This window comes from Vipera ursinii, assembly GCF_947247035.1.
Source record: "Vipera ursinii genome assembly, chromosome: 6".
Taxonomy (NCBI): Eukaryota; Metazoa; Chordata; class Lepidosauria; order Squamata; family Viperidae; genus Vipera; species Vipera ursinii.
The window spans coordinates 76,733,370-76,760,331 of NC_139515.1; the positions used below are offsets into that span (position 1 = coordinate 76,733,370).

The 26,962-nt window shown below is 41.9% G+C and overlaps 2 protein-coding genes across 3 annotated transcripts; one reads left to right on the top strand and one right to left on the bottom strand.

The window, feature by feature from the left end:
- Positions 1-2,350: 2,350 nt before the first annotated feature.
- BID (BH3 interacting domain death agonist) lies at positions 2,351-25,163 on the bottom strand. 2 transcript variants are annotated; one of them, XM_083365637.1, is made up of 6 exons: positions 25,001-25,163; positions 7,853-7,922; positions 7,266-7,467; positions 5,669-5,802; positions 4,538-4,750; positions 2,351-3,419 (listed from the first exon to the last, which is right to left on the bottom strand). In XM_083365637.1, exons 2-6 carry the CDS (start codon positions 7,859-7,861, stop codon positions 3,414-3,416), a joined length of 564 nt encoding a protein of 187 aa, XP_083221763.1. In that variant the 5' UTR covers positions 7,862-7,922; positions 25,001-25,163; the 3' UTR covers positions 2,351-3,413. The 2 variants fall into 2 exon arrangements, with proteins under 2 accessions (XP_083221763.1, XP_083221764.1); XM_083365638.1 differs by lacking the exon at positions 25,001-25,163 and adding an exon at positions 24,891-24,917.
- On the top strand, positions 19,983-21,749 carry LOC310642014 (zinc finger BED domain-containing protein 5-like; the record flags this gene model as incomplete). The annotated part of the gene is made up of 1 exon (XM_083365391.1): positions 19,983-21,749. One exon carries the CDS (start codon positions 19,983-19,985, stop codon positions 21,747-21,749), a length of 1,767 nt encoding a protein of 588 aa, XP_083221517.1.
- Positions 25,164-26,962: the final 1,799 nt, after the last annotated feature.

The window sequence follows — 26,962 nt, forward strand, 5'->3', positions numbered from 1 at the left end:
GAGTTGGAGTATTTTAGCTACTCCCATCTCTATAGTCAGTATGCAGGTATGACAGATTATACTTTTAAACTTTGTATTCACATATTATAGGACACTCGGTTTAATACACCTAAAGTCTGGTTTAAATATGCTTGCACTTTCCCATAGTACTATTTATTGTGCATTTTTCAGAAAAAAATTTCACTGCCTCAGTATGTTCCAGTGAGGTTTAACTGTTTTTCACTTTGGCTTCTGCCCCAAAATTTAGCTGTAACCCAGGGTGTCAATCTGGCGGCCCGCGAGCCAGTTGCATCATATGGAGGCCGTGCCCACCCCAGCTCCGGCAATACGAAAAAAGCCACAATAGGTCACGTCACGCAGCGAGTTTGATACCCGTGCTGTAACCACAGGTTACTTTTTTTGATGGGGGGAGGGACGCACATATTGGCCTAGGTTAATATTGAATGATTGCTGCCAGTATGTGTTCGGATACAGGCGTCGCTAAAAGATTGCTCAACTAGATTTTGGCTGCGGCTTATTTCATCCCGTGAAATAAACTTTGCTAGATTTTGGCTGCCGCTTATTTCATCCCCTGAAATAAACTTTGATCATTTCTACAGTAAATTATGGAGGAGATACAAACAGTACTCAACTTACAGTTCATTTAGTGATTGTTCAAAGTTACAGCGGCACTGAAGTGACTTATGACCATTTTTCGCACTTAATGACTGTTGCAGCATTTCCATGGTCACATGATCAAACCTCAGACCCTTGGCAACTGACATATATTTATGACAGTTGCAGTGTCCTGGACTCATGTGATCACCTTTTGTGACCTTCTGACAAAGTCAATGGGGAAGCCAGATTCACTTAACAACTGTGTTACTAATTTAACAACTGCAGTGATTCACTTAATAACTCTGGCAAGAAAGGTTCATAATAGGGCAAAACTCACTTAAAGGTCTGACTTAGCAACAGAAATTTTGGACTCAATTGTAGTTGTAAGTTGAGGACTACTTGTAATCAGTATAAGGTTGAATTAGCAATCCATTTTGGCCAATTTCAGCCTTGTGTCTATTTGACCAGAAGGTAACAGACTGAACAGCTGAGATAACTTCTGTTACATTTCCAGGATGATTATTTAGAGTTATAGCTATGTTCATTCTAATGATCCAACATCTCAACCAATAAGCAGCGAGATGATGTACTTTTCATAGACAGCAAAATGCTAGAGTGCTAAGCACTAGAATTAGGGGGAATTATGAATTGACCCTTTCAGATACTGATACGTTACAACTTGATTATAATTACCAAATTTCTGAATTGGGGCAAATTCTCTAGTTTGAAATATTGGTGCTTCATAATGGATTAGACCTTGGTTAAGATGTGAAAACTTGTACGGTATTTGGTTTTTCAGAACTGCAGTCATTAATTCTATAGAAAACATTACCCTGTCCTTCACAGTAGTAGTCAAACGAAGGCTAAAGTAAATTTATATCAATAGGATTTTAATATGCATCATGTGTCACTTCAAAATCGTCTGTAGTTGTTGGGACTAAATGCTGTAAGCTACATTACTTCCTACTGCTTCCATTGAGGAAACATGCTCGAGATGCAGCAAAAACACTTTTGCTGCCTACTGAAATATTTGCTTCCTTCATGTGGATATATTTTTGGTTCCCGAATGACCTGCTGTGGATGTCCTGCAAGAGTTCTTGAAAGCAAAATAAGTGTCATGCTTGCTTAGTGTTTTGCACAGTAAACTGGAGCTGGGCAATTATTTTAAAAAATAGATGCTTCGGAACCTGCTTGTCCATATCCGAAGCATTTCTACATTGTGACTTTTAATCTGGTTGGAAAGCTGCCTGTCTGACCTTGTTTGTATATTGACCCAGGAAGAGAGAGCTGCCTGTATTTATGGCTTGAAAACCTTTCCAAGAATTCGAAGCCCTAACATAACCCATGCTACTTAAAAATAAAGTCATTTGGTGATTTCTTCTTGAACTTACAGTACTATTTTTACTTTGTGCTAACAGTTTCATGAGAATGCACATCTCTTCCTAGCATTGGACGTGTTGAGGCAAACTGGTATTTCCTTAAGCTGTATGACCATAATTATTTCCCTGGAGCTATTTTAAGAAACATGATGAGGAGGGCAGACATAATCTCCATCTTACTGTTACAGGCTTTTACTGTATGAATTAAAAAATATTGCCTCCAGTGTTAAAAACAAGTGTTCCTACTGTTTATAAAAGATTGTGTATTTTTGCTTGACCGATAATCTCAAGTAAAAGTGCGCCCTCATTTGTATTTTATTAAAGTTAAATTTTGAAGAAAAAGTGTGTGGACTTTTAATAGCTGGAGCAAAACATACTATTTTAAAATTTTATTAGCTGTAGAAAAAGAATGGCTGTATAATGTAGTAGTCTTCCACAAGTTGGTTTTTCTCAGATGTAATCCATACTCAGGCCAGAAAGCCTGCACAGCTGAACAATCAAAGCTCACAAAAAGACAGTCATATCTATTTAAATATTTAGAGTTGAGTCCATTCAAATGATCCAATATCTCAACCAATAAACTGAGATTCCACTCCTCTTGCCAGTACCTACAAGCTAGAATTTTTCAGATTACTTTTCAGATCTCTCTCTAAATTACAGCATTAAAAGATAAGCATATAAATCTTTCAAGTCAATTTATAAAACGTAATGTTTTTGTAAACAATTTGACTTCTTAGTTCCCAACTTTAATACAGAGGCCTTCATCAAATCTTTAAAATTGTACAATGGCTATCACCTTTCCCCTCTATTGAAATCTGTATTCCAGCAATGGCCAAACCCAATCATAAATATTATAATTGATCTTTACTGTACTGGTATCCAACAAGGTCATTTGCAAATAGGCAATTCCCTTTCCTAATATGTCTACAAAATTTGTAGTAGAATCAGTCTCAGTTGAGAACAATTGTTTCTGGCTCATGCATTTTTCATATTTAATATGAAAAACAATACACTCATTTTAATTAGCTTTACATTATGGCATTTTTAATTGGCAGACGAAGCAGATTAACATGCATGGCCATTTGTTAAAAAAATTATAAATCAAGTATATTCTTAGCAAGTGGAAGGACAGACTGTCTAATGATATTGTTAGGTTGTCATTAGCTTCTGTTCCTCTTTTCAAGGAGAGATGCCATCGACACTACAATCCTGAAAATAATCCACTTTGCTTTTCTCCTGCAAGGGACATAAAAAATGGCCCAAGATTTCAAGTAAAAAATGAGAACTGCCAATACTTCAGTCAATTAAATAGAATAATGAAATACACTGATAAAAAATTCAAAAATGTCTTAAAAATATCAAAATGACACAATTTTTCTTAAAATTGTAAAAAATAAAAAATGAATTCTTGCATGTAGATGTATGCATCCCTCTTGTTCAGTTCTAGAAAAGAAACAGAGAATTAATTGCATCCACAACTGTTAGTTGCATTAAGAAAATAGTTATTCAGATATTTTCTAAAGTAGCCAGTCAAGAATGTGTCAAGACAAGCTGAAAATCAGCACAAGACTGCACATTCTGCCCCCTATAAGTTCCAATATGCTGTAAATTCTTGTGGTTAGATATCACACAATAGACATTTTAGCCTAGGAAATAGTGCAAGCCTAGTTTATATAGTTAGTGTATAATTCATTGAGTTGCATCTTGTCTAATCCAGATGACCTTTGTCCTTCACTCCCTGATCTAATTAATAAGACCAGTGTGTGCTGAAGAGGTTTTATATAAAATGTTAATTCTCAACAAATTCAAGACATGTTCTAGGACTAGGTCATTTAAGGATATGACTCACAGCTACAGAATTGGCCTTTTAAAAATGTAGCAGTATTGGATCTGTTTTTAGCAGGTCTTGGAAACACTGGCCTCAAAGAGCTCTCATGGAGTCAGAATAATACAGGTAATCCTCGACTTAGAACCATTCATTTAGTGATTATTCAAAGTCATTAACAGCACTGAAAAAAGTGACTTATGACCATTTTTCACACTTATGACCCTTGCAATATCCCCATGGTCAGGTGATCAAAATGGCAAATGGCCTATATTTATGATGGTTGCAGTGTCCTGGGATCATGTGATCACCTTTTGTGACTTTCTGACACAAAGTCAATGGGGAAGCCAGATTCACTTAACTGCAAAAAGAAGTCACAAAATTCACTTGTCTTGCTGAGCAGTGGAAATTTGGGGCTCAATTGTGGTAAGTTGCGGACTACATGAAAAAGTGTATCAAGCCAAAATTCCCCAGGCTGCTACTGGTTCCAGGTTTCCCCCAACACCTTGGATCTAAGAAACCCCTCATACCACCTTTTCAGCATTAGGTTCTATGAATTTAACCTTGAAAGAGGCATAAGAATCACTCTCATAAATGTATTAAATCAGGATTTCTCAAACTTGGCAGCTTTTAAGACATGTGGCCTTATACGCTCAGAATTCCCCAACCAACAACACTCTCCTCTGATTTGGAGATAAACATAAGAATGCAATGTTGTGATTTTATCTATAATCACCTCAGGTCCTAAATTGTTCACATAATCGTGGAGGTTCTGGTCAATATAGTTCACTGTTGTGTTGAACACCTGCTGCAAGAACGCAGGGACTACATTGGCTACTTTCTTGGCCAAAACCATTGCGGCCACTAACATGGCTTTTTCCTGTTCCAATTCCCGAGGCATCATTGCCATGACGTTCTGCACTGCTAGGGACAGATGCTGGATTTTCACCTACAGAAACAGAAGAACAAAGACCTCTCTGAAATGCCGTTCTGGCCCCTTGAACTCTAATCCAGTCAGATGCTAGATTTTTCTCTTGACTGTGATCAAGACTACAACTAAAAAACATTACTAATAAAATGTAAATTAATGGTCACTGTTCATTATGAGAACACCTTTATATTTACAATTATGTACAAACTGGTAACAATGTTCAGTTACTAATTATGATTAATTGCACCCTTCCAGCATGTATGAATGGAGGGAATCATTTATCCTCATGCCCTCACTGGACTTTTGTGTCTTCTATCCCATTTTTTTGTCAGCTAAGTAAGGAGATACTTCAAAGACCATCCAAATTCAACTTCTATTTTTAGCTGTATTCAGCAACAGAACTGCCCTCCAAATTCATTTTTCAACTAAGTTGATGATCAGAACATTGAGAAGTCCCAATCAGCTAATGCCATTTGCTAGATATGCATGTGGTAATTGGAAAAAGAAGTCATGATTGACAAAAAGAGAAAAACCCTCAAAAAACCCAAGTACAGGATTTGTTTTCTCATTAGCAGTGGGCTAATGCCTCCTTAAGTAACACCAGCTGCCTGCAATTATTGCAGGTTCGAGTCCCACCAGGCTCAAGGTTGACTCAGCCTTCCATCCTTCCGAGGTAGGTAAAATGAGGACCCAGATTGTTTGGGGGCAATAAGCTGACTTTGTAATAATGCCGCTTGGGGGGGGGGGGAAGCCCTAATAAGCAGGCATATACATAGAATGAAGGCTATTGCTCAGCACATTTGATTTGTGCTTAGATTGTAAGCCGCCCTGAGTCTTTGGAGAAGGGCGGGATATAAATGGGATTAAAATAAAAAAAAATAAAAAAATCCTCCAGTGCTATCTCATTAACCCCCCTAGGTTTCTACTCCTTCTCACCTGACTGGGCACATTTTCCATCACGAATTGTTGTGCCAGGTTGTGCACAAATGAGGGCTCAATCTCAGCAGCCAGTTTATCGCCTATTACAGCCAACCGTGCTCCTATTTTCCGGAAAGTTTCCTCATCGGCCACTGAATTTAAATCAATGAATGAAAAAGACAAAAGAACAAGTTGACTTTCAAGCATGCCAGAATATTGCGCAACCTAGATCATAGCTAACATTAGAAAACTGGATTTAGGACAAGATTGGATCCTGCATATGATTTCTATGTCAGAATACACAGAGGTGCTTTAAAGCCCATCCCAGCTTTAGACCAGGTGTTAGATTGGAAGTGCGCTGATGCTTTGCATTAGCTAAAGACCCTCCAACATTAGCAAGTGAATTAAACTGCAGTGAAGGACAACCTAATGAGAATGTTTAGATTAATTAGATAACTTTTCAATTCATTTTGGAAGGAGACAAAGGAATTATAGTGCCATCCCTTGCAAAAAAATGGTATCCTCTAGTTGTGGTGGACTCTTCCCACCCATAAGAGGGAAAGAAGCATTTAGTTGAGGCATGTCAAACTGCCAGCCCGCAGGCTGGATGCGTCATCCCGAAACCGCACCCACCCTATTCCCAGCAATGGGAAAAAAGTCACGATACGTCGCGCAACATCACGTGACGTCGCGGGTTTGACATGCCTGATTTAGTTCATCACATTTGGAAGTCACTATTTTGGAAGGAATAAATTAAGTGAAGAGGAAATTCAAGACATCTGCAGAAATATACAGGTAATCCTTAACTTACAATCACAATTGGGACCAGAATTTCTCTTGGTGATTAAATGAGTTGTGCCTGTGTTTATGACCTTTTTTGCCACAATTGTTACGTGAATCACTATAGTTGTTTAAGTAAATCATGCAGTCATTCAGCAAACCAGGCTTCCTCTATTGTCTTTGCTTCTCAGAAGCCAGCTGGGAAGGTCACAAATGGTGATCACATGACCCTGGGACATTGCAACCATTGTAAATACATGCTGGTTGCCAAGGATTCAAGTTTTTACCACATGACTGGAGATGCTGTAATGTTTGTATGTATGAGGACTGAATGTAAGCCACTTTTTTCAGTGCCATTGTAACTTCAAACAGTCACTAAATGAATGGTTGTATGCCAAGGGCTACCTGTATTAAGGGGTAGAAGGGCACTGTACTTAATTAGTGTTCCAGCTCAACAGTCATATAATTAATATCAATGCAAAGAATGTCTGTGTACATGAATGGATGCACACACAGCTGCTTCTCCTGGAAACTTGCTTCCTTCTGCTCTAACAATTCACAACCTAGTATCTAGGTTGGTTCACTTCCCTTCAAAAGGGAAGTTGGTTCACTGCCTGCTTTATAGAAATATGATTAAAAACATGCCACCCCTGCCCACTTTAACAGTTCAACATTTGGATGTAGCTTGAAATTTCATGAAGTGTTGATAATTTTGGCAGAATTTCATCGTTTGAAAGAGTATATATATTGAGCCTAACAAAGTCGCCAATCCAGTGTTAACAATAATTCCTTCAGTATTCCAACTGAAAAGTAGGAGATAAAGAACTTTGCTCACCCAATGCTCTGTCTTCTACTCGCCCGAAACTATTGCCATCTGTCTGAAGCTCCCCATCATCATACGCACTATAAGGCTGCTTTGGTGCCAACAATTGTTTTTTCAAACTAGAAAGTTTGGAAGCAAAAGTAACATCGGAGGAATTTTCCAGAAAAGAGTAGAGAACAATAGAGGTGATTTCTGTACTACCATAATGGCCACCCTGTTGGAAGAGACACAAAACAGAATTTATTAAGAGAATGTGCAGGCCCTACATGACAAGATGAGGAGCAGGAATCTACCTGTGTTAATTTTGAATTTAAACATTCCTCCATTGTCACATCAGTTAGTATTTAATTATTTTCATAGCTACTGAATGTATTTGGTCTTTGCTAAACTGGCTCCTAGTGGGAAGGGATGTTCCCCTGCTACCACTACTAACACCTGGGACATTGAAAAATAAATAAATAAATAAATAAATAAATAAATAAATAAATAAATAAAGCAAATTGTGCATTTTTTGTAAAGTCAATTCTTCCTGAATAAAGAATAAGCATTGAATCAAAAGACAAACCCATATAGTATTTGTTAGTAATTTTGAATCCAACCTGATTCATTGTAGCTGCTGAAAGAAGGCAATTGGATTATCTTGATTTGCAGAAGCCGTATATCATCTATCTGGAAAAGAGAAATTACAAATAAAAAGTGTAAAAATGCTTATAAGGGACGTTTTCTCAGAAATTTTAGAAGAAAAGGAGATGGATCCTGTTAGTTAATGGTAGTGAATCAAACATCTCCAATTCTACCTTCAGGTCCTATAATTGGCTTTATAGAACAGCACGCTACAGTGTTTACTAGAAAAGTGAAGGATTCGCATAAAGTCATAAAAGAGCCAAGGTTGCATACCCCTGGCCTAGAAGACTTCTAAGGTCCCTCTTCCAACTCTGTTATTGTTAAATTCTGTTTCTCCCCACATTACTCTCTTCTCCAAAGGTACATATCCTGCAAGCACCAATTATCTAAAATATGGACGGTAACATGGAGATAATAATCTAAATGTTGCTTTGTTCTTCTACCAATTATATCTCTGCAAGAACAGAGGACAATGAACAACACCAATGACAACTTGGTCAAAAGACTTCCCTCAACAGTCAGTGATGGGAATTATAAAAATACAGTGGGTTGAGGAAGGATTCTTAGACCAGACCAAATACTCCAAGCAACTTCTGTAGGAGGCCTGGTCTCTTTTCCTTCACTCGCAGATGGGATAGAGATGGTTCTTCTATTTTCAATGAATGTACAAAGATTAAAAATAAAATCAAGGCGAGTCTTAAAAAAAATTTCTACCACCAAATAGCTGAGACAAGCAAAGCCAGTAAGCTGGGGTAGTTCTCTGCGGGGGGAAAATGTGTGCAATATTCTGAACAATAAAAACAAATACGATAAACTTTTTCAGGTTTGTTACGTCTAGGAATGATACATTTATAATGAATATACAGTTCCTTTCATCTCCTAAAGTTATTGTGTTAATAATTCTCATATTTCCTTTTTCCACTAACCAAATAATAGAACAAATGCATGCTTTTCCAACTATATTTTAAATTTTAAAACATTTCTCTAAAATGTTTACATAATGCTGTCCATTTTGTTTAGATATGTGCATTTAAAATGCAATTGTACACAGGTTGACACAGCTCGGTCCACACATGCTTAGTATGGCTAATTTTAAGGCAATGGTGTGCAGGACTGTAATGTCTCACATTTTCCCCCTCTTCAGATATTTTCTACTGAAAATATTTACCTGCTGCAGAAGACTGAGCCATTTATACAAGATACAAGTCTTTTCTGTGTTATTATATACAGTGAAAAAAGTCAAACATGTCTTTAATCTTCAGAGGACAAAAGGATTTTTTTCCTGTTCTTAGAATTGAACAAAACAGAAAACTGAGCCTCAATCAAACCAGAAGATGGAAGACAATAATAGTGACGGAAGGGACGATTCCTGGCAATAAATAGTTTGGGGAAGCCCCCCAAAAAGTAGGAAATCATTATATGAGACTAAAATCATGGAACAAATATACACACAACCCCACAGGAAAAAGCTATTGCATTGTGGTTCAATCTTTATTTATTATTATGCATATTTTACTGGAACATGGCATCTCATATTATGGAGGCAGAATTAAAATTCTGAAGATCAGTACTCTTCACAAACATATAGTCCACATTTATATACCACGTTAAGTCATGCTTTTCTTTAACCATGATTTGATGAGTAATTCAGAAACAAGTTAGGTACTCTCGAGGAGGAACAAAGTAATCATAACCCGGCGTCTAGCAATTCCTGGATTCCTCTATACTTAGAAGGAACCTTAAAAAAAATCAGTAGCCAGGAAGCTATAACAGAAATACTTTCCCACTCACATATATCACAATTTCAAACTGTAAAACATAGCCTTAAAAGAAGCCATTGTTTAGTTCCTGACTACAGACACACATCACAATGAACCATAAGGTAGCCACATTCTGGCTTAATGCCAAGTATGAACCAGTTCTCAGTACTGTACTTGTTAACCAACTACCTTTCAACTATGGGGAGGGGCATGGGGTGGTGGGGAGGACTTGTCCATTTTCAAAAAGATTGTCATGAAGAATCCAGCCAGAATGCAAAGAGATTTATCTGCCACCATCAACAGTAGCTTTCATTTTTACAGGATATTCCTTCATATTCCTGCTCTTTTTTCTGGGCAGATGACCCACTTCTGAATTGCATGTGTCTTGCATTCCAAGAAAGCTGAGAAGCCTGCAAAAGCTGGCATCATTGCTACTTCCATTCCTCTGAATTAAAATACTTTTAATGGAAGAACTTGGTAGACTAGAACATCTGACAAGAGCTAAGGAAGGTATGTTAGCACTGGTGTCCCTTGAAAAGCATGCTGAGGCCCTTTGTAATAAGCAAGGCCCTCCAAAGTACTGCAGTGCATTTCTGCTAAACAATATTCTATTTCAGATAACTATTTATTTCAGATACTGCATGCAGTTAGATTTAGATTTATTAAATTTATATGCCGCCCTTCTCCCCAAGGACTCAGGGCGGCTAACTATAGCTGCATTGTTCCTGTGCTGAGAGGAAGACAAACTAGATAAAACTTTTATTGTATCAAACTGTAGTCAAATTAGCCATTTTCAATTCCAATGAGAATTCTATTACTTTGCAATCAGACCTACTGTTTGCCCACTGGGTGGATACTATAAAGGATGAACTGGGATGAGCATGGCGGATTTGAAGAAGATGGTGCTAGACCATGGGTCGGCAACCTGCGGCTCCAGAGCCGCATGCTCTTCGAACGGGCAGTGGTGCGCGCGCACCTCTCCAAATGGAGAGTGGCACCGCCCGTTCCGAGAGGTGCGCGCGCACCTTTCCGAAGGGCGGAGGTGCGCGCGCACCTCTCCAAACCGCCGCCATCCCGTCCGGAGACCTGCCGCGTTTGTCAAACAGCTAGACAGAGGGACATGAACAGTGCTGATCCATAGAGTGGCTGAGGATCAGACATGACTGAATGGCCGAGTATGACGATGACACAAACAGAATGAAGCCCGAGACTGATCCTTGTTCAATGATGGGCATTCACATGCAATTCACAAGGAGATGTGCTAAATCACATCAAAAAGTTACTCTGTTCTATTCCTGTTCTGACCGACCAAACGCCCACAGGAGTGCTCATGCATTTGGTACAAAGATTTGTTCTGACAAAAAGATGACAGACATGCTAGAAACAAACCCAACGTATTTTATTTGTTCCACTATATCAGCACTTGCTTGCCATGCACTGTGGTACTCTCAGACATCATTATCCAGACATTGATATTGATATAATGGTCTCTGATCAGAAAGGTAATAATTGGCTCTGAGAGCTAGTTTGGTAGTCAGTCAGTCTATAATATGATTACATTTTTGACAAAATTTATGACTGCCCAACTCACCAAACTGACTCACAACTTTCTTGGCATACAAGAAGGCTAAAACAGTGAATACAAATATAAAACCACTTGTCAGTATTAACGTATTATTAATAATCAATAATCAGTATTAATAAAAAGCGTGGCGTCTCGGCAGTTTAAGATGCTGGACTTGTCGGTTGGAAAGCTAGCAGCCCGGGTTCGAGACTCAAGCGTCACACAACGGAGTAAGCTCCCGTCCTCGCCCCAACTCATGCCAAACTAGCAGTTCAAAAGAATGCAAATGTGAATAGATAAATAAGTACCACTTCGGTGAGAAAGTAACAGTGCTCCGTGACATCACGCTGGCCACATGACTGTGGAAATGTCTTCAGACGGGGCTGGCTCAATGGCCTTGAAAAGGAGATGAGCACTGCCCCCTACTGTCGGCAAACAACTAGTGGAGTAAAATCCACATGGCCTCCTTTACCTCCTACCTTTTATCAGTATTAATTACAAAAACATTTTAAAAACCCTAAAGAAAGAGAACAAATAAGGCCAGGCACCAGGAGCCCCTGAGTTCTGATACCGCCTTAGACATGAAGCCAGCCAGGTGGCCAGTTACTCTTGCTCAGCCCTAGGAAGAAGAAAGCTCAAGAAAATCGCTTCTGAAAATATTGTCAAGGAAACGGCAGGATCTTGCCCAGAAGTCAAAACTGGTATGAAGGAACAAAAAATGAAAAAAAATGGCCCTCGTGACTAACAGCCATTGATAGCTTCAAATTATTCCATGAAGTTACTTCTTATGGATAGAACCAAATTGTCCAGTAATTCTAACAGGCTCATTCCCGAGGGTAAAGAAATCAGAGGTAATTAAATCAAGAAGGAATGTAAGGTAATTGAACAGTCAGTAAACGCATCTAACTCTGAAGATACTGAGAACCAAGGGAGGGAATGAGTATCCCAATCTTCAGGATATGGCTTAGAAACCCTTCCTCTGACAAATCATGAGTTTATGACTGCTTTGCTCAGTGGATTACTTTGCATATATGACCCCTTGATCTGAGGCATCAGAAAATGAACAGTCAGCATTTCAGAACTTCAAATTATTCGTTACATTCCACAATACTAATTCTGATATAAGCATTGTGCAATATCTGTAGAATGCCGACCAAATGCCAGAAAAATTTCAATAAATATAACAGAAATAACTATAAATCCAGTCCATGGATTATTATAGGATGTCTATGTTTGCCAGCAAATTTCCATGTATGCATCAGACAGGTCCAAATACTAAAATGGAAAGAAACTAACTGAAAAAGCTGGGATACGCCCAAAGTATTTCATTTGCAGGCTTGCAAGTAAGATTACTGGAGGACACCATCATATGCAGTCAATAGTCTAAACTATCTGAAATTTAAATAAAGTTGAAAAGAAGAAGCATTAGCCAATATTCTGTGGATAGAGATTTTTTTGAGTAAATAAGAATGAACATCACTGGAGACTGCAGATTTTCTTTATGTGCCTAATCTTTTCTTATAGAAAAACTTGGAACTTACGAATTTTTGGACTCTCAATATTTAGCATACAGTTTTATAAACAAAGTCATATTTCAAAGATTCATTTTCTGCTATGTATCTCATGTTCAGTTTATCGCAGAACAGACAAATTACTAAGAAACTAACAAAGAAAACTAAAGCAACACAGCATAGATACAGGAAATGTATGATGCATCGAATAGTTATAAAAAGCAAAATTGTACTCACCAAAATTACTTATTATGCCAGACAAATCCACAATACAGTTTAGCATAAATATGCAGCTTCTTTTAAAGAAACCATAATTTACAAACCGCAGGGAATGGGTACACATATTATGCTAAGCCAAACAGAAACAAGCCATGTTTTGCATTATGTTGATTCAATAGTTATTCCTTCTGTCCAAAGAACTATACTTCTAAATTAAAACTTTTTTTTTACTAAAACTACCACAAACTAACACAATGTTGAAATACATTTGTTGCGTATTAGTAAGGCCATTAGTAAGGAGAAAAGTGCTAGAATTAACCAAATTCACATTTTCTTCTTGTAGGATTAATCAACATAAAGGCAGAGTTTTAAACTAAAGGGGTAATGAGTAAATTGAAGCCAACATGTGAAAATTAGGGTTGCTTTGGGTTCATTTCATTATATTTTATATTTTATTTTTGCATTGCCCTGCTTGGTTGCAGGATTTATTGCACTTAACTAGTTCTCATAGGTAGCATGCATGATGCAAACAAGGGTCTTTTTTAATCAGCTGACAAGTCACAGAGCCTCATGTTGATCAGGATTGAGAGTAGGTACAGGGTCACCCAACTGACTTGTATGTCAAAAGAGAACTAGGATTTGGTTTCCCCTACTACCTAGACCACAGGTCGGCAACCCGCAGCTCCGGAGCCGCATGCGGCTCTTTGAGCCGTCTCCTGCGGCTCCCAGCCGCCCGGTGCGCGCGCACCTCTTCGAACGGGCAGTGGTGCGCGCGCACCTCTCCAAATGGAGAGTGGTACCACCCGTTTGGAGAGGTGCGCGTGCACCTCTCCGAATGGGCGGAGGTGCGCGCGCACCTCCCCAAACCTTTGAAGAGGTGCGCGCACACCTCCGCGCGAACGGGCAGCGGCGCCGCTTGTTGGGAAAGCTGCCGCGGCACGTTTGCAGGCTGCCGAAAGCGGCAGCTTTGCAAACGGGCCGCGGCAGCTTTCCCAACAAGCGGCGCCGCTGCCCGTTCCGAGAGGTGCATGCGCACCTCTCCAAACGAGTGGAGGTGCGTGCGCACCTCCCCAAACCTTTGGAGAGGTGCGTGCGCACGTCCGCGCGAACGGGCAGCGGCGCAGCTTGTTGGGAAAGCTGCCGCGACACGTTTGCAGGCTGCCGAAGGCGGTAGCTCTGCAAACGGGCCGTCGCGCAACCGGGAACCGGTTCCATCACACATTAAAAAAAATGGCAACCACGCATACGCAAGAAAAACCCGTTTTGAGCATGTGCAAAACGTTTTTTGCGCATGCGTGTGCCTGGACACACGCATGCGGCTCCCACTTTTTTTTATGTGTGATGGAACCGGTTCCCAGTGGCTCTTTTCCTTTTTCAGGTTGTCGACCCCTGACCTAGACCAATATCTTAACCACATCACACTGGTTTTCATATAAATGAGAATTAGGGTGAAGGTTGCAGTCTAGTCATTTGAATGAAGATGCACAGAATGCGCTTGAAAAGCACTATGAAGCAGTATATACAGTAAGTCTAGGTACTATTGCCATCTCTTCATTAATTAGCTAAATGGGATTGAGGGAAACAGACTGGCAGTTCTATGGTAAGTACACCTGGAACAGAAACATTATTCAAGAAACAATGAAAAAAATAATAATAGTAAACTCAGTCAAAAATATGGATACTTAGGACCAACCAAACCTACATGAGTCCGGTCTTTGAGATGTTGATTTTTTTTTCATCAAGCCAAAGTTAACTTCTGCACAAATCCGAGCATTTATTTACTCCACTAAAGTTATCTATGTGGCATTATTACTGTATTACAGTAAGGTTGTGATTCATTTCTTCCTTTTTTCTAGGAACTGTACACAAGTCACACCTCGAATGACACATTACTAAAAAACCGTAAGTTTCTTGTTTGGTTACACAATTTCACAAACAATATAATAAAGTACCGTAGTTGGAGCAGGGGTAGGCAACCTGGGCTCTTTTATGACTCATGGACTTCAACTCCCAGAATTCCTGAGTCAGCATAGTATAGAATTCTGGGAGTTGAAGTCCATGAGTCATAAAAGAGCCCAAGTTGCCTACTCCTGAGTTAGACAAATGAAACTAAGAGAAGTGAGACCTAAGTTCATACCCTTATCTTGAGCTTTATGGGGGAGCTTGCCAACCTCTTCCAAAGATAAAGCAGACCGGAAAAAAAAGATCGCCATCTATACTATCTTCTTAAAATCCTTGGAAAAATACTAGAATAAAAATGCAATACGGTCACTTAAATTTGTAATCCTCAAGAAAGAAACCCCAGGAGCTTATAAGAAATCAGTATTTTATAGTAAAACTAGTAACAGAACAGAACAAGGTGTCTTTCAAGCAGGAGCTACACATGAACTGGGAACTCTCAATTTTAATCTCTCTCAATTCCCAGACATCAGCTGTTTTCATAGTCTCACTTTTTTAAAAACGTCACAGAAGTACGGTAACTTATTTTTATTTTTTTATTTTAATCCCATTTATATCCCACCCTTCTCCGAAGACTCAGGGCGGCTTACACTCTAAGCACAAATCAATGTACTTAGCAATAGCCTTCATTCTATGTATATGCCTGCTTATTAGGGCTTTCGGGGGGGCCCAAGCAGCATTATTACAAAGTCAGCTTATTGCCCCCAACAATCTGGGTCCTTATTTTACCTACCTCGGAAGGATGGAAGGCTGAGTCAACCTTGAGCCTGGTGGGATGCGAACCTACACTAATTGCAGGCAGCTGGTGTTACTTAAGGAGGCATTAGCCCACTGCTCCACCAAGGCTCATTCGCAAGGTTGTAAAAATAATGCATGGTACACGAAGAATGCTGAAAAATCCAAAAGGTAGATAACTTAGTACAGGGATTTTCAACCTTTTCACCCATTGTACCACTTTTAGTATATAGCAACATCCAAGTATCACCAGTCGCCTAGCAAAATGTCAAAAACGTGATAACACAAAAAAGGGAAAAAGTGATGAAGTACAGGTAGTCCTCGACTTACAACAGTTTGCTTAGTGACTGTTCAAAGTTACAGTGGCACTGAAAAAAGTGCCCCCCAAGCCACAGCCGAGCAAGACGCCTGCCTGCCTGCCAGGCGCTCTTCCTCCTGTCCGAGGTTTTCACAGTTGTGAGCATTTCTGTTGAGGATTGGCAGCGGGGGTGGGGTGGGGGTGTTTGCTTTTTATTCCCCCCGTCTGCTGGGTGGTTGCAGCAGGTTTTGGTCACTTCACATGACCCTGAGACACTGTGACCGTCATAAATATGAATCAGTTGCCAAACATCTGTAAATCACAAGACCCTGGAGATCGGCGTGTCATCTGGGCTCAGCAGAAGCACCAGGATCAGTGCTGCTTTCCAGCTGATTGGTGTTTCTCCAGGGCTCAGCAGAAGCACCAGGATCAGCACTGAGCTCCAGCTGGAGCCCGGTGCTGATCCTGGCGCTTCCACTGAGCCCTGACAGCCCTGAAAAGCGCCAATCAGCTGGAAAGCAGTGCTGATCCTGGCACTTCCGCTGAGCCCTGACAGCCCTGCAGCTCCAGCCATCTCTCGCTCAGGCTTGTGCGGCGCTGCCACTGGTTCATCTCATTCCCCTCCCCCGCTACCACTTTTCTAAGATGGTCGCGTTCCACCTGCCAGGTGTCAATGTACCACAGGTGGTACCCGTACCACTGTTTGAAAAGCCCTGACTTAGTACACCCACATGGTGTTGGTCTGAAAAATCAATCTCAGCAATCGAGTTCTTGCTAGTGGGAAATTCAAGCGAAGAGATGCAGTCAAAAATCCTGAAAGATCTCCTGTGCCCATTGTCTGTCATTCTTCTGTACTTCACGAACAAAGAAAAAGTAAGAAACTTACTTCATGGATATTTATATCCTGCAGAATTTGGGTTTACCAGAATTTGGGTAAGGGGTTCAACTGGAACATTTTACCACCATTTGTTTACTACCACTCATTCTCGGCCACATGGCACTAGCCAGCTTTCAGATGAAGTCTTTTCTGTTGCTTTCTAAGATACCCAATTCCTTGTACAGAGGAACTCATTAAAACCTGATTTCCCATGAACCTCCCATATCTTCGTGATCTATTAGACAACCTATGATCCATTTCAGAGATACTTCCTTACCTAAATAGAGAAATAGAATGAGCAGAGTGACTTATGACTTTCTGCTGGCTGGACCATAATTAACTGCTCTTTAGCAGCAGATGGTTAGAATAGGCTGATCTCCTGTGGAAGGCTAGGGACAGACTGGTCTACCTGATCTTCAGTGGCCAAAGGAGGGACTAGTCTATCCAGCCTGCAGAGGGCTGGTCCAGGTCTGGTCTATTAAACCTCCAAGTGGCAGTGTGGCAGTAGTGAAGCGACCAGAAATTTGCCAAATTTCAATTCCACAGGAGACATGGGTTCCAAATTGTTGACGCATTCTGTCATTTAGCCCATTTGAGATACCTTGCTTTAAAAATTGCTGTCCCATGATGCACTGTATCACCCAATTAAAAGTTACCTCTCTTGGTCCTTTTCCTGCTTTTAATTATAAGAACTTGCTGATTTTTTTTTTGGCTTTACAGTGCTATCATTACTGATGCTTCAGTTATGAACTATTGGTTGGCTTAAATTGTTTTTTAAAAAAAGCAGAAAGTCAAGCAAAATATATCAATAAAACTTTTAAGATTTACATTATACTGAATACTTAAATTCCCACCATAATCTGTTGTCATCTAATTTTGCAGGGTCTTAAGGCATTATTTTTTAAGCAATTCTAAATATCACAACTCGTATAGGACAGATATTAAATTAGGCCACATAAGTGAAACAACACTGCAAAATCTGTCCCCATACTCATGATTGTAATCAGAAACTTCATGGCATGACTCAGGTAGCAAAGATCAGATTTATTAAGGAAGTAAGCTGTCAGAATTACACTAAGATTCAGTTTCTAAGTTCCAGGAAAACTGTTGCTGGAGGGAAAAATGAAAATGGGTAGTGGCTAAGAAGGCTAAGTGGTCTTAGTACAGCTATCTTACAAAGAATTATTTTCAAAACTCTATGCAAAGTTTATCATTTTGGTTCCTTAAATCTTCAGCACGACTGGGGAATTTTGGCTCAGCAAATTTTACTGAATTAAATTTGCCACAGCCACAGGAAATCACTGTGATAGATAAAAGCTATACCTAAGCCACAATTGCCGTCTTAAATTATTATTTCTTTGGGGGTTTATGACTATCTATTAAAATAGAAAAAGCCACAATAGCATAGGGTTAATAAGTCAATAAAGTAACAAAATTATAAAACAAAGAGATCAGTTACATTAAAAATAATCATAAATTTTATTATTTATTCAGAAATAGTTACATGACACTGCACTTTATTATCGTGTTACTTAATGACAGAAATTCTGGTCCCAGATGAGGACCCAGATTGTTGGGGGCAATTAAGCTGACTTTGTAATAATGCCGCTTGGGGTGTGTGTGTGAAAGCCCTAATAAGCAGGCATATACGTAGAATGAAGGCTACTGCTAAGCTTGTAAGCCGCCCTGAGTCTTCGGAGAAGGGCGGGATATAAATGGAATTAAAATAAAAAAATAAAAATAAAATAGTTGCCATAGTTTCGTAAGGACTACTTGCATTGGTTTTTACCCCATCTTTTTCACATGTAATACAAGGTAACTAACACAACTATTATACTCCTGCCTCTGTGAGGTGGGTTGGACTGAGCAAAAGGGACCGGCCCAAAGTCACTCAAATGACTTTCCTGCCTAAGGGAAGACTAGAACTCAACCATCCAGTTTCTAGGACAGCATCTTGATCACTACATCAAAAAAAATAGTGTATACCATTTTTATTCAAGGTGGAAAAAAAAATCAATTTTCAAAAAGTCTAAGCTGTAAGCACTTCTACAACTACAGTACAATTAAATACTGAGGTAAATTCAACCACTGAAATCTTTTGCAAACTATGGCTCAGTGGGTTAGGAAGCTGAGCTTGTCGATCGGAAGGTCGGCAGTTTGGCGGGTCAAATCCCGAGTGCCGCGTAACAGAGTGGTGTATCTGGTGTCTTCGGTTTCGTGCTTGTGCGAGTGAACTATATATTTTTTCCTTATATAGTTAGATGCCAAGACAGAGTTTGGTATACAAATTTTGACTGCTTTGCTGCCATAGTTGCAATTGTTAAATGATTGCTTGGGTCATTAAATACAGTGTTTTTCAACCACTGTTCCGCGGCACACTAGTGTGCCGCAAGATGTTGCCTGGTGTGCCATGGGAAAAATTGAAAAATTCGAAAGATTTTTTTAAAAAATGTCAAATTTTCGCCCACTGGGCGGGCGCCGGACTGTGTCCTGGGTATGGGGGGGTGGGGTTTTGACTCCGCCCTCGGCCAGCAGGGGCGCCGATTGGCGCTCCTCAGGGGAACACCCTCCACTTTTCTGATGTCCGGGCTGTGATTGGTCCAGACTCCAGCCTGGACCTATCACAGTAGGACATCATCTTCCGACTTCCTTCCCACCCGAGCACAGTGTGCTCAGCAGCGGAGAGAAGAAGACGTCGCAACTCGAGTCACCAGGAGGACCGGAGCAGGAGGAGATGGACGGAGACCAGGACTCGGCGGGAGTCGGCACTGCAGAGAGACCACATCCTTGAATGTCGGAACTGGTTACTAAAATTTTTGAATCCCACCACTGATGTTAAGGACTATAAATAGCTCCGGTGTCACTGTTACACTAACAGGAGGAGGACAGGAGGAGACATCACAGTAGATCGCCGATGAGCAGAAGAGCGCCAATGGATCTGGATTTGGAGGAAACATGAGCAGAAGAGCGCTGACTGATGGATCTGGATGGAGACATGCGCAGAAGAGTGCTGAGTGTGACAGACAGCGGCTATCTGGAGGAGACAAGCGCAGTAAGTACTGAGTGACAGTGACATACTGCAGTGATGGACAAGTTTTTGAAAAGGAAAGAACTGGACTCTGAACAAAATTTGGAGCCAGATGAGAGCCCAAGTATGAGTGGGGATCAAAAGAAAGCAAAAGATGGTTAGCTCAAGGCAATATAGCGAAAGCTATATTTCATTTGGATTTAATTTCACCGGAGATGCAAACAAACCAACTCCACTGTGCGTGGTGTGTGGTGAAAAGCTAGCTAACAGTGCTATAGTCCCAAGCAAACTTAAACGCCATCTCCAAACGAAACACCCTTCGCTTCAAAACAAGAATGCGGACTATTTTGTTCGCCTGCGTGAAAACACGGAGAAACAGGCAACTTTCATGAGAAAAACCACAAAGGTAAATGAAAGAGCTCTTAAAGCTAGCTATCACGTTGCTGAACTTATAGCCAAGTCAAAAAAGTCGCACACTGTGGCAGAGACATTAATACTTCCCGCCTGCAAAGCTATTGTAGAGGAGATGCTCGGACCTGAAGCAGCTAAGGAAATAGCCAAAGTCCCTCTCTCAGACAACACAATTTCCAGACGTATTAATGACATGTCTGCAGACATCAAAAGTGTGGTTTTGGAAAAGATCCGTATCAGTGAGAAATTTGCATTGCAACTTGACGAGTCTACTGATATCAGTGGACATGCTCAACTCTTGGCCAATGTGCGTTTTGTTGATGGTGATGCAATTAGAGAAAACTTCTTTTTTTGCAAGGCATTGCCAGAAAAAACAACAGGAGAAGAAATTTTTCGGGTCACATCAGAATACCTTGAACAAGGAGGACTTAAGTGGGAAAACTGCACAAGTGTCTGCACCGATGGAGCTGCAGCCATGGTCGGGCGCACCAAAGGCTTTGTAAGCAGAGTGAAGGAAAGAAATCCAGATGTGATTGTTACGCATTGTTTTTTACACCGTGAGGCCCTCGTAGCCAAGACTTTACCAGCAGACCTAGTTCATGTGTTGGATGATGTTGTGCGCATGGTAAACTTTGTAAAGTCACGACCCGTGAAAAGTCGCATATTTGCAGCTTTGTGTGAGGAGATGGGAGCGAAGAATAAAACCTTGCTGTTTCATACGGAGGTCCGGTGGTTGTCGCGTGGCAAGGTCTTGGTTCGTGTGTATGAGCTGCGGGAGGAACTTAAAGTGTTTCTGACAAATGAGAGGTCAGATTACGCAAAGCTGCTTGCAAGTGATGAGTGGTGTGCAAGGCTGGCATACCTGGCAGATATATTTCATCATCTGAATGAACTGAACACACGAATGCAAGGCCGAAATGAAAACCTGCTTACAAGTACAGATAAAATAAATGGATTCCGTTCAAAGGTGCAACTCTGGCATCAACACGTGGAAAGTGGCAATCTTGAAATGTTCACACTCACCAAGCAATGGCAAGGTGTTCACACTGCTGCACTGTGTGAGATAATAGTTAAACATTTAAAAACTCTCGAGGAGAAGTTGTCATTTTATTTCTCTTCAGTCTCCACTGAATGCCTTGACTGGGTTAGGGACCCTTATAGCTCAGCATCAGTTGGTGGAAAGGACATGACTTTACAGGAGCAGGAGGAACTAACTGAACTGAGACAAAATCGTGGTTTCAAGCTAAGATTTGCTGATCTACCTTTGGACAGTTTTGGGTTGTATACTGCCAAGGAGTTCCCCCTTCTGGCAAACAAAGCTATTTTGACATTGCTCCCATTTTCCACTACATATCTGTGTGAGATGAGCTTTTCAAGCATGATTGCTATAAAAACTAAATACAGAGAGAGACTGAGAGCTGTTGACGAAGAACTACGTGTGTGTCTTTCTTCGATTCCAGCCAGAATATCAGCTTTGTGTTCAGCCAAACAGGCCCAGGTTGCGCACTGAATAAAGTATTTTATAATTTTTCATATTTCTGTTTACTTACTATTTCATAATAAAGTAATTATAAAATACTTTCTTTGTGTTTATTTGATTCCTATTCAAGAGAATTACTTTATATATAGTCAATATAGGCACAGAGTTAAATTTTTTAACATTTTCTAATGGTGGAGTGCCTCGTGATTTTTTTCATGAAACAAGTGTGCCTTTGCCCAAAAAAGGTTGAAAAACACTGATTAAATAGATGGAGTAAGAGAGATGCCTGCTGAAGGAGGGCAGTCAGCTCCCTTGTGATGTGGAAGGGAACTTGTGTGCTGGGTTGGAGATGAAATGAGTTCCATTTCTGCAGCCTGACAAAGGCTTCCGCCACCCCATATTTATGGAGGAGAGAGAAAATTCTTCAGAAGGCAGCAGCAGCTTCCAGCCTTCCCCTGCTGGCTTCCCCATTGACTTTCTGGGAAAGCCAGGAGAGAAAATTGCAAATGAAGATCACATGATTGTGGGGAGGATTGGCAACCCATCATAAGTGAACCAAGCACCCAGTTCCTGGTCATGTGATTGTGCAGAGCAAAGGGAGTTAGTGCAACACTTTACAATAGCCAAAATGCTTTAGAGACCCTTTCCGAGCTGTTACAACTTCAAATGGTCTTTAAAAGACCAGGAGACTGAGTTCTAGTCCTGTGCAGGCATGAAATCAGGCAAGTGACCTCGGGTCAGTCACTTCCTCTCAGCCCTGGAAAGGAGGCAATGGCAAACCACTTCGGAAAATCCTTGCCCAAAGAACCAGGCAGATTTGTTCAGGCAGTTGCCAGGAGTCAGGGCTGATTTGAAGATGCACATGCACATATACGGAGACACAGAAAGTTGCCAGTTGCTACTCTTCAAAAGACAGTAATGGCAAAAGCAAAGGTGACAATTCAACAGTCAAAATACCGACTGTTTTAAAATAAAATTCTACAAAACAAAATACCAATATCAGCCATGTACAATTGGTTGATATCCAAATTAATTCCAATAATAAAATGTATTAATATTATATATACCAACACACAACAACCAAGAAGCATATTGTTTTGAGATGCAAATAAGCAGATATAAAAATATTTTTATACTCACCTAAAATTTACAGGGACAGAATTTTATGTTATACAGGCCCATCACCCACATATATTTTAAAACTCTCCACTGAAACAAAATAAGGCATTACCTCATTGATGCCTATTTAATAGGATACATTTGCTACAGATATAAGCAAAGAAAGGATCAGGAAAGAAGGCCCATGAGGCTGAGCAAAGCACTAGAATTCCCCATTCCTTCTATCAATTCTAGTTTGATTCTCAATGGGAGAAGTAGATGTCAAGAATTAATAGTTAGACAAAGCAAGATTTGGAGTCAAGCAAGGTTGAATTGGAAAACAGACAGAATACTACTTTTCCACATTAATTTATATCCATGATAGATTTACAACCACATCTATATGGGAAAACACACAACCTTATTTTGGAAACACAGCTCATCTAGTCCTATCCAAATTATCATTACATATGTAAACCCATTTCCATCTACACTCTGGCTACCAAAATGAATGTTCTTATTAAGGCTGTCCATTGAGGATCTCTCCTCACAACAGCAAGTTCAGACACGGCTACTTTAATGAGTTATGGGAAATGGGCCACTTGTGCTCTTGTAACATTCCAAAGTCTCTTCTGCAAATCAATCCTGAAGCGTTGCACACACAAAAAATATTTGGGCTATCCCTCATCTGGGCAGGTTTTATGAAATAATATACTTTTCTGCCAGCCTGGGGCACCCCAAGATCAGCAGAAGGGCAGTGGACTTCATGAGTCCCACACCGCCTGACCTAACTGCAAAGGAGGCAGGGCAGTTGTCCTTAGCTGAGATGCACTTGTGTGGCTAAAGAAACTAAGTTTCAAACACACACACACACACACACCCCAAACCCACAGCCCTGCGAGAGGTCCGAGTTAAACCCACGGTGCCAAGGCTAGCCATCCTTTGCAAGGCAAAGCCTTGGTGGAGCAGTGGGCTAATGCCTCCGTAAGTAACACCAGCTGCCTGCAATTAGTGCAGGCTTGCATCCCACCAGGCTCAAGGTTGACTCAGCCTTCCATCCTTCCAAGGTAGGTAAAATGAGGACCCAGATTGTTGGGGGCAATAAGCTGACTTTGTAATAATGCTGCTTGGGGTGTGTGTGAAAGCCCTAACAAGCAGGCATATACATAGAATGAAGGCTACTGCTAAGCTTGTAAGCCGCCCTGAGTCTTCGGAGTCTTCGGAGAAGGGCGGGATATAAATGGAATTAAAATAAATAAAATAAATAAAAATAAACCATCACTACCTGGAAACACACCTCATCCCAAACCATGGTTTACGAAGCGCAATCAATCATTCATTCCGGCCCTGCAGCGCCGACACGGGAATCTTGGCGGAAATCAGGTGGTCAACGAAAAAGAAGCAGCCGGTTGCCGGGCCGGTTTCAGCCTTCCAAAACCCGAGCCCAGCCAGACGCTTCTACCTCCGCCTCCCCGTCCCCACGAGCTCCGAGGGGAGGACGCCGGGCCGGAATACCGGGCAGGGCGAACCAAGGCCCTCCCCCGTCGCAAGAGGAGAGGCAATTCGGCCCCTCCTCGACCTCCGGGGGTCCAGGGAACCCCCCCACCCCACCCCGCTAAGCAGACCCCGGCCGCTAAAGCAATGCTTTTCAACCTTGGCCACTTTAAGATGGGTGGACTCCAACTCCCAGAATTCCCCAGCCAGCAACGCTGGCTGGGGAATTCTGGGAGTTGAAGTCCACCCATCTTAAAGTGACCAAGGTTGAAAAACACTGCGCTAAAGGGCGGAGACCCTCCTCAAGCTTTGTCCAGACAGGTCGGAGCATCCCCGTCCCTCCTTGCTTGGCCGGGAGAGGCAGGGTGAGGTGTCGCCTTTGGCTTCGGCGAGGGCGCCTGTCCGCCATTTGCAGCCCGCGGGCTTCTTTCCCTCCAAGCGGCCCATTCCCGCCCGGCTGAAAGGGAGGGTGGGGGTGGGGGCTCCTTTGGCTCGCCGCCAAGCCCGCGCGCTGCAGGAGGAGGAGGGGGCCGTCGCACACGCGCACTCGGGGGCTTCCCGCGCGGGCTCGGCTCCTACCCGAAGAGGTCGCCGGCTTGGCTGGCGGGGAGGGGGGGGGGGGGTCCGCGGCAGGGCCGGCTGTCAGAACCGCGCGCCGAGAGAGGGAGGTCGGCTTCCCAAGCGCTTACCGCACGCCCACGAAGCGGTGCCGGGCCGGCCAGCCTCCTCCTCCTTCTTCTCCTCCTCCTCTCCGAGTTGTGGATTTGCCGCCGCGGGGCTGACTTCACTTCCTCCCGACTCTGCCTTTTAAAGGGACAGGACTCCGTCCCTCCCTTTCCTTTCCTTTCCTTTCGGGGGGCGGGGGGCGGGGGAGGGGAGTCGGGGTTGGGATTCGGCGGCTGTTAGGGCGAGGCAATGTTCTAAAAATAGATTCTCCTCCTACCCTTCCAGATGGCCGTTACAAACATCTTAACTCAGGGGTCTTCAAACTTGGCCCTTTTATGACTTGTGGACTTCAACTCCCAGAATTCCTCAGCCAGCAAAGCTGGCTGAGGAATTCTGGGAGTTGAAGTCCACAAGTCATAAAAGGGCCAAGTTTGAAGACCCCTGTCTTAACTGGTTGGATCTGTTTTGTTTTTGTTTCTCTCCCCCCCCCCCCCGCGGGCCCAATGGATGCCTTGGGAAAATCCAGGTGTTGCACACACACACACACACACAAAATGGAGAGAAAGGGAATGAGGACCCGAGGGAAAAGGTGGCGGTGCAGAGAAAAGTGCAAAACAAAGAAACCACCAGATCGTGTCTGGATACTGCTACTGCTAAGCTTGTAAGCCGCCCTGAGTCTTCGGAGAAGGGTGGGATACAAATGGAATTAAAATAAATAAAAAAATAAAAATAAATACCACTCCCAGCGAGAAGAATTGGCGTACCACTGGTTACAACAGTACAAGGAAGCAGCCCGTCAATGTCCACGGCTATCAGCAACAGATAAAGGAAAGGCAGAGAGAGGTGCAGTTGAAAAGGTGTGACCGGACACTGCTGGCCAAGACTAAAGGTAAAAGGTAAAGGTTCCCCCGCACATGTGTGCTAGTCGTTTCCGACTCTAGGGGCCGGTGCTCATCTCCGTTTCAAAGCCGAAGAGCCAGCGCTTGTCCGAGGACGTCTCCGTGGTCATGTGGCTGGCATGACTAGACGCCAAAGGCGCACGGAATGCTGTTACCTTCCCACCGTAGTGGTCCCTACTTTTCTACTTGTGTTTTTACGTGCTTTCAAACTGCTAGGTTGGCAGAAGCTGGAACGAGTAACAGGCGTTCACTCTGCTACGCGGCACTCGGGATTTGACCCGCCAAACTGCCGACCTTCTGATCGACAAGCTCAGCATCCTAACCCACTGAGCCACCACGTCCCTGCCAAGACTAAAAGGACCCAGATTGTTGGGGGCAATTAAGCTGACTTTGTAATAATGCCGCTTGGGGTGTGTGTGTGTGAAAGCCCTAATAAGCAGGCATATACATAGAATGAAGGCTATTGCTAAGCTTGTAAGCCGCCCTGAGTCTTCGGAGAAGGGCGGGATATAAATGGAATTAAAATAAAAAAAATAAAGCTTATTCTGGTCTGCATTAGAAGACCTTCAATCTGTGCAGGCACCTCAAGAGGCTCTGGCTTCTTCCCCATTCTCAATATCAGCCTCAACCTATGTAGCAGGGCAATGAATATGTGAGTGATGCTTAAGCAATTATACATTACAAAGCTTAAGTCAGAAATGGGGCTGGAAGGCACCTTGGAGGTCTTCTAGTCCAACCCCCTGCTGAAGCAGGAGACCTTATACAATTTCAGACAGACTGCCTGTCCAGTGTTTTAAAAACCTCCAGTGATGAAGCACCCACAACTTCCGAAGGCAAGCTTTTTCCACTGGTTAATTGGTCTCACTATTAGGAAGCTTCTCCTTAATCCCAGGTTGCTTCTCTCCTTGATTTGTTTCCATCCATTGTTCTTTGTCTTGCCTTCTGATGCTTTGGAAAATAAGTTGACCCCTCTCTTCTTCCCCTCAAATACTGAAAAAAAAATTGCTTCTGCAGGTTAATAGAAATCTCTATGTACTTGGTGTTTTGCACCCAAGCTCAGAGAAATCAGCAGTTTAGTTTTGAGCA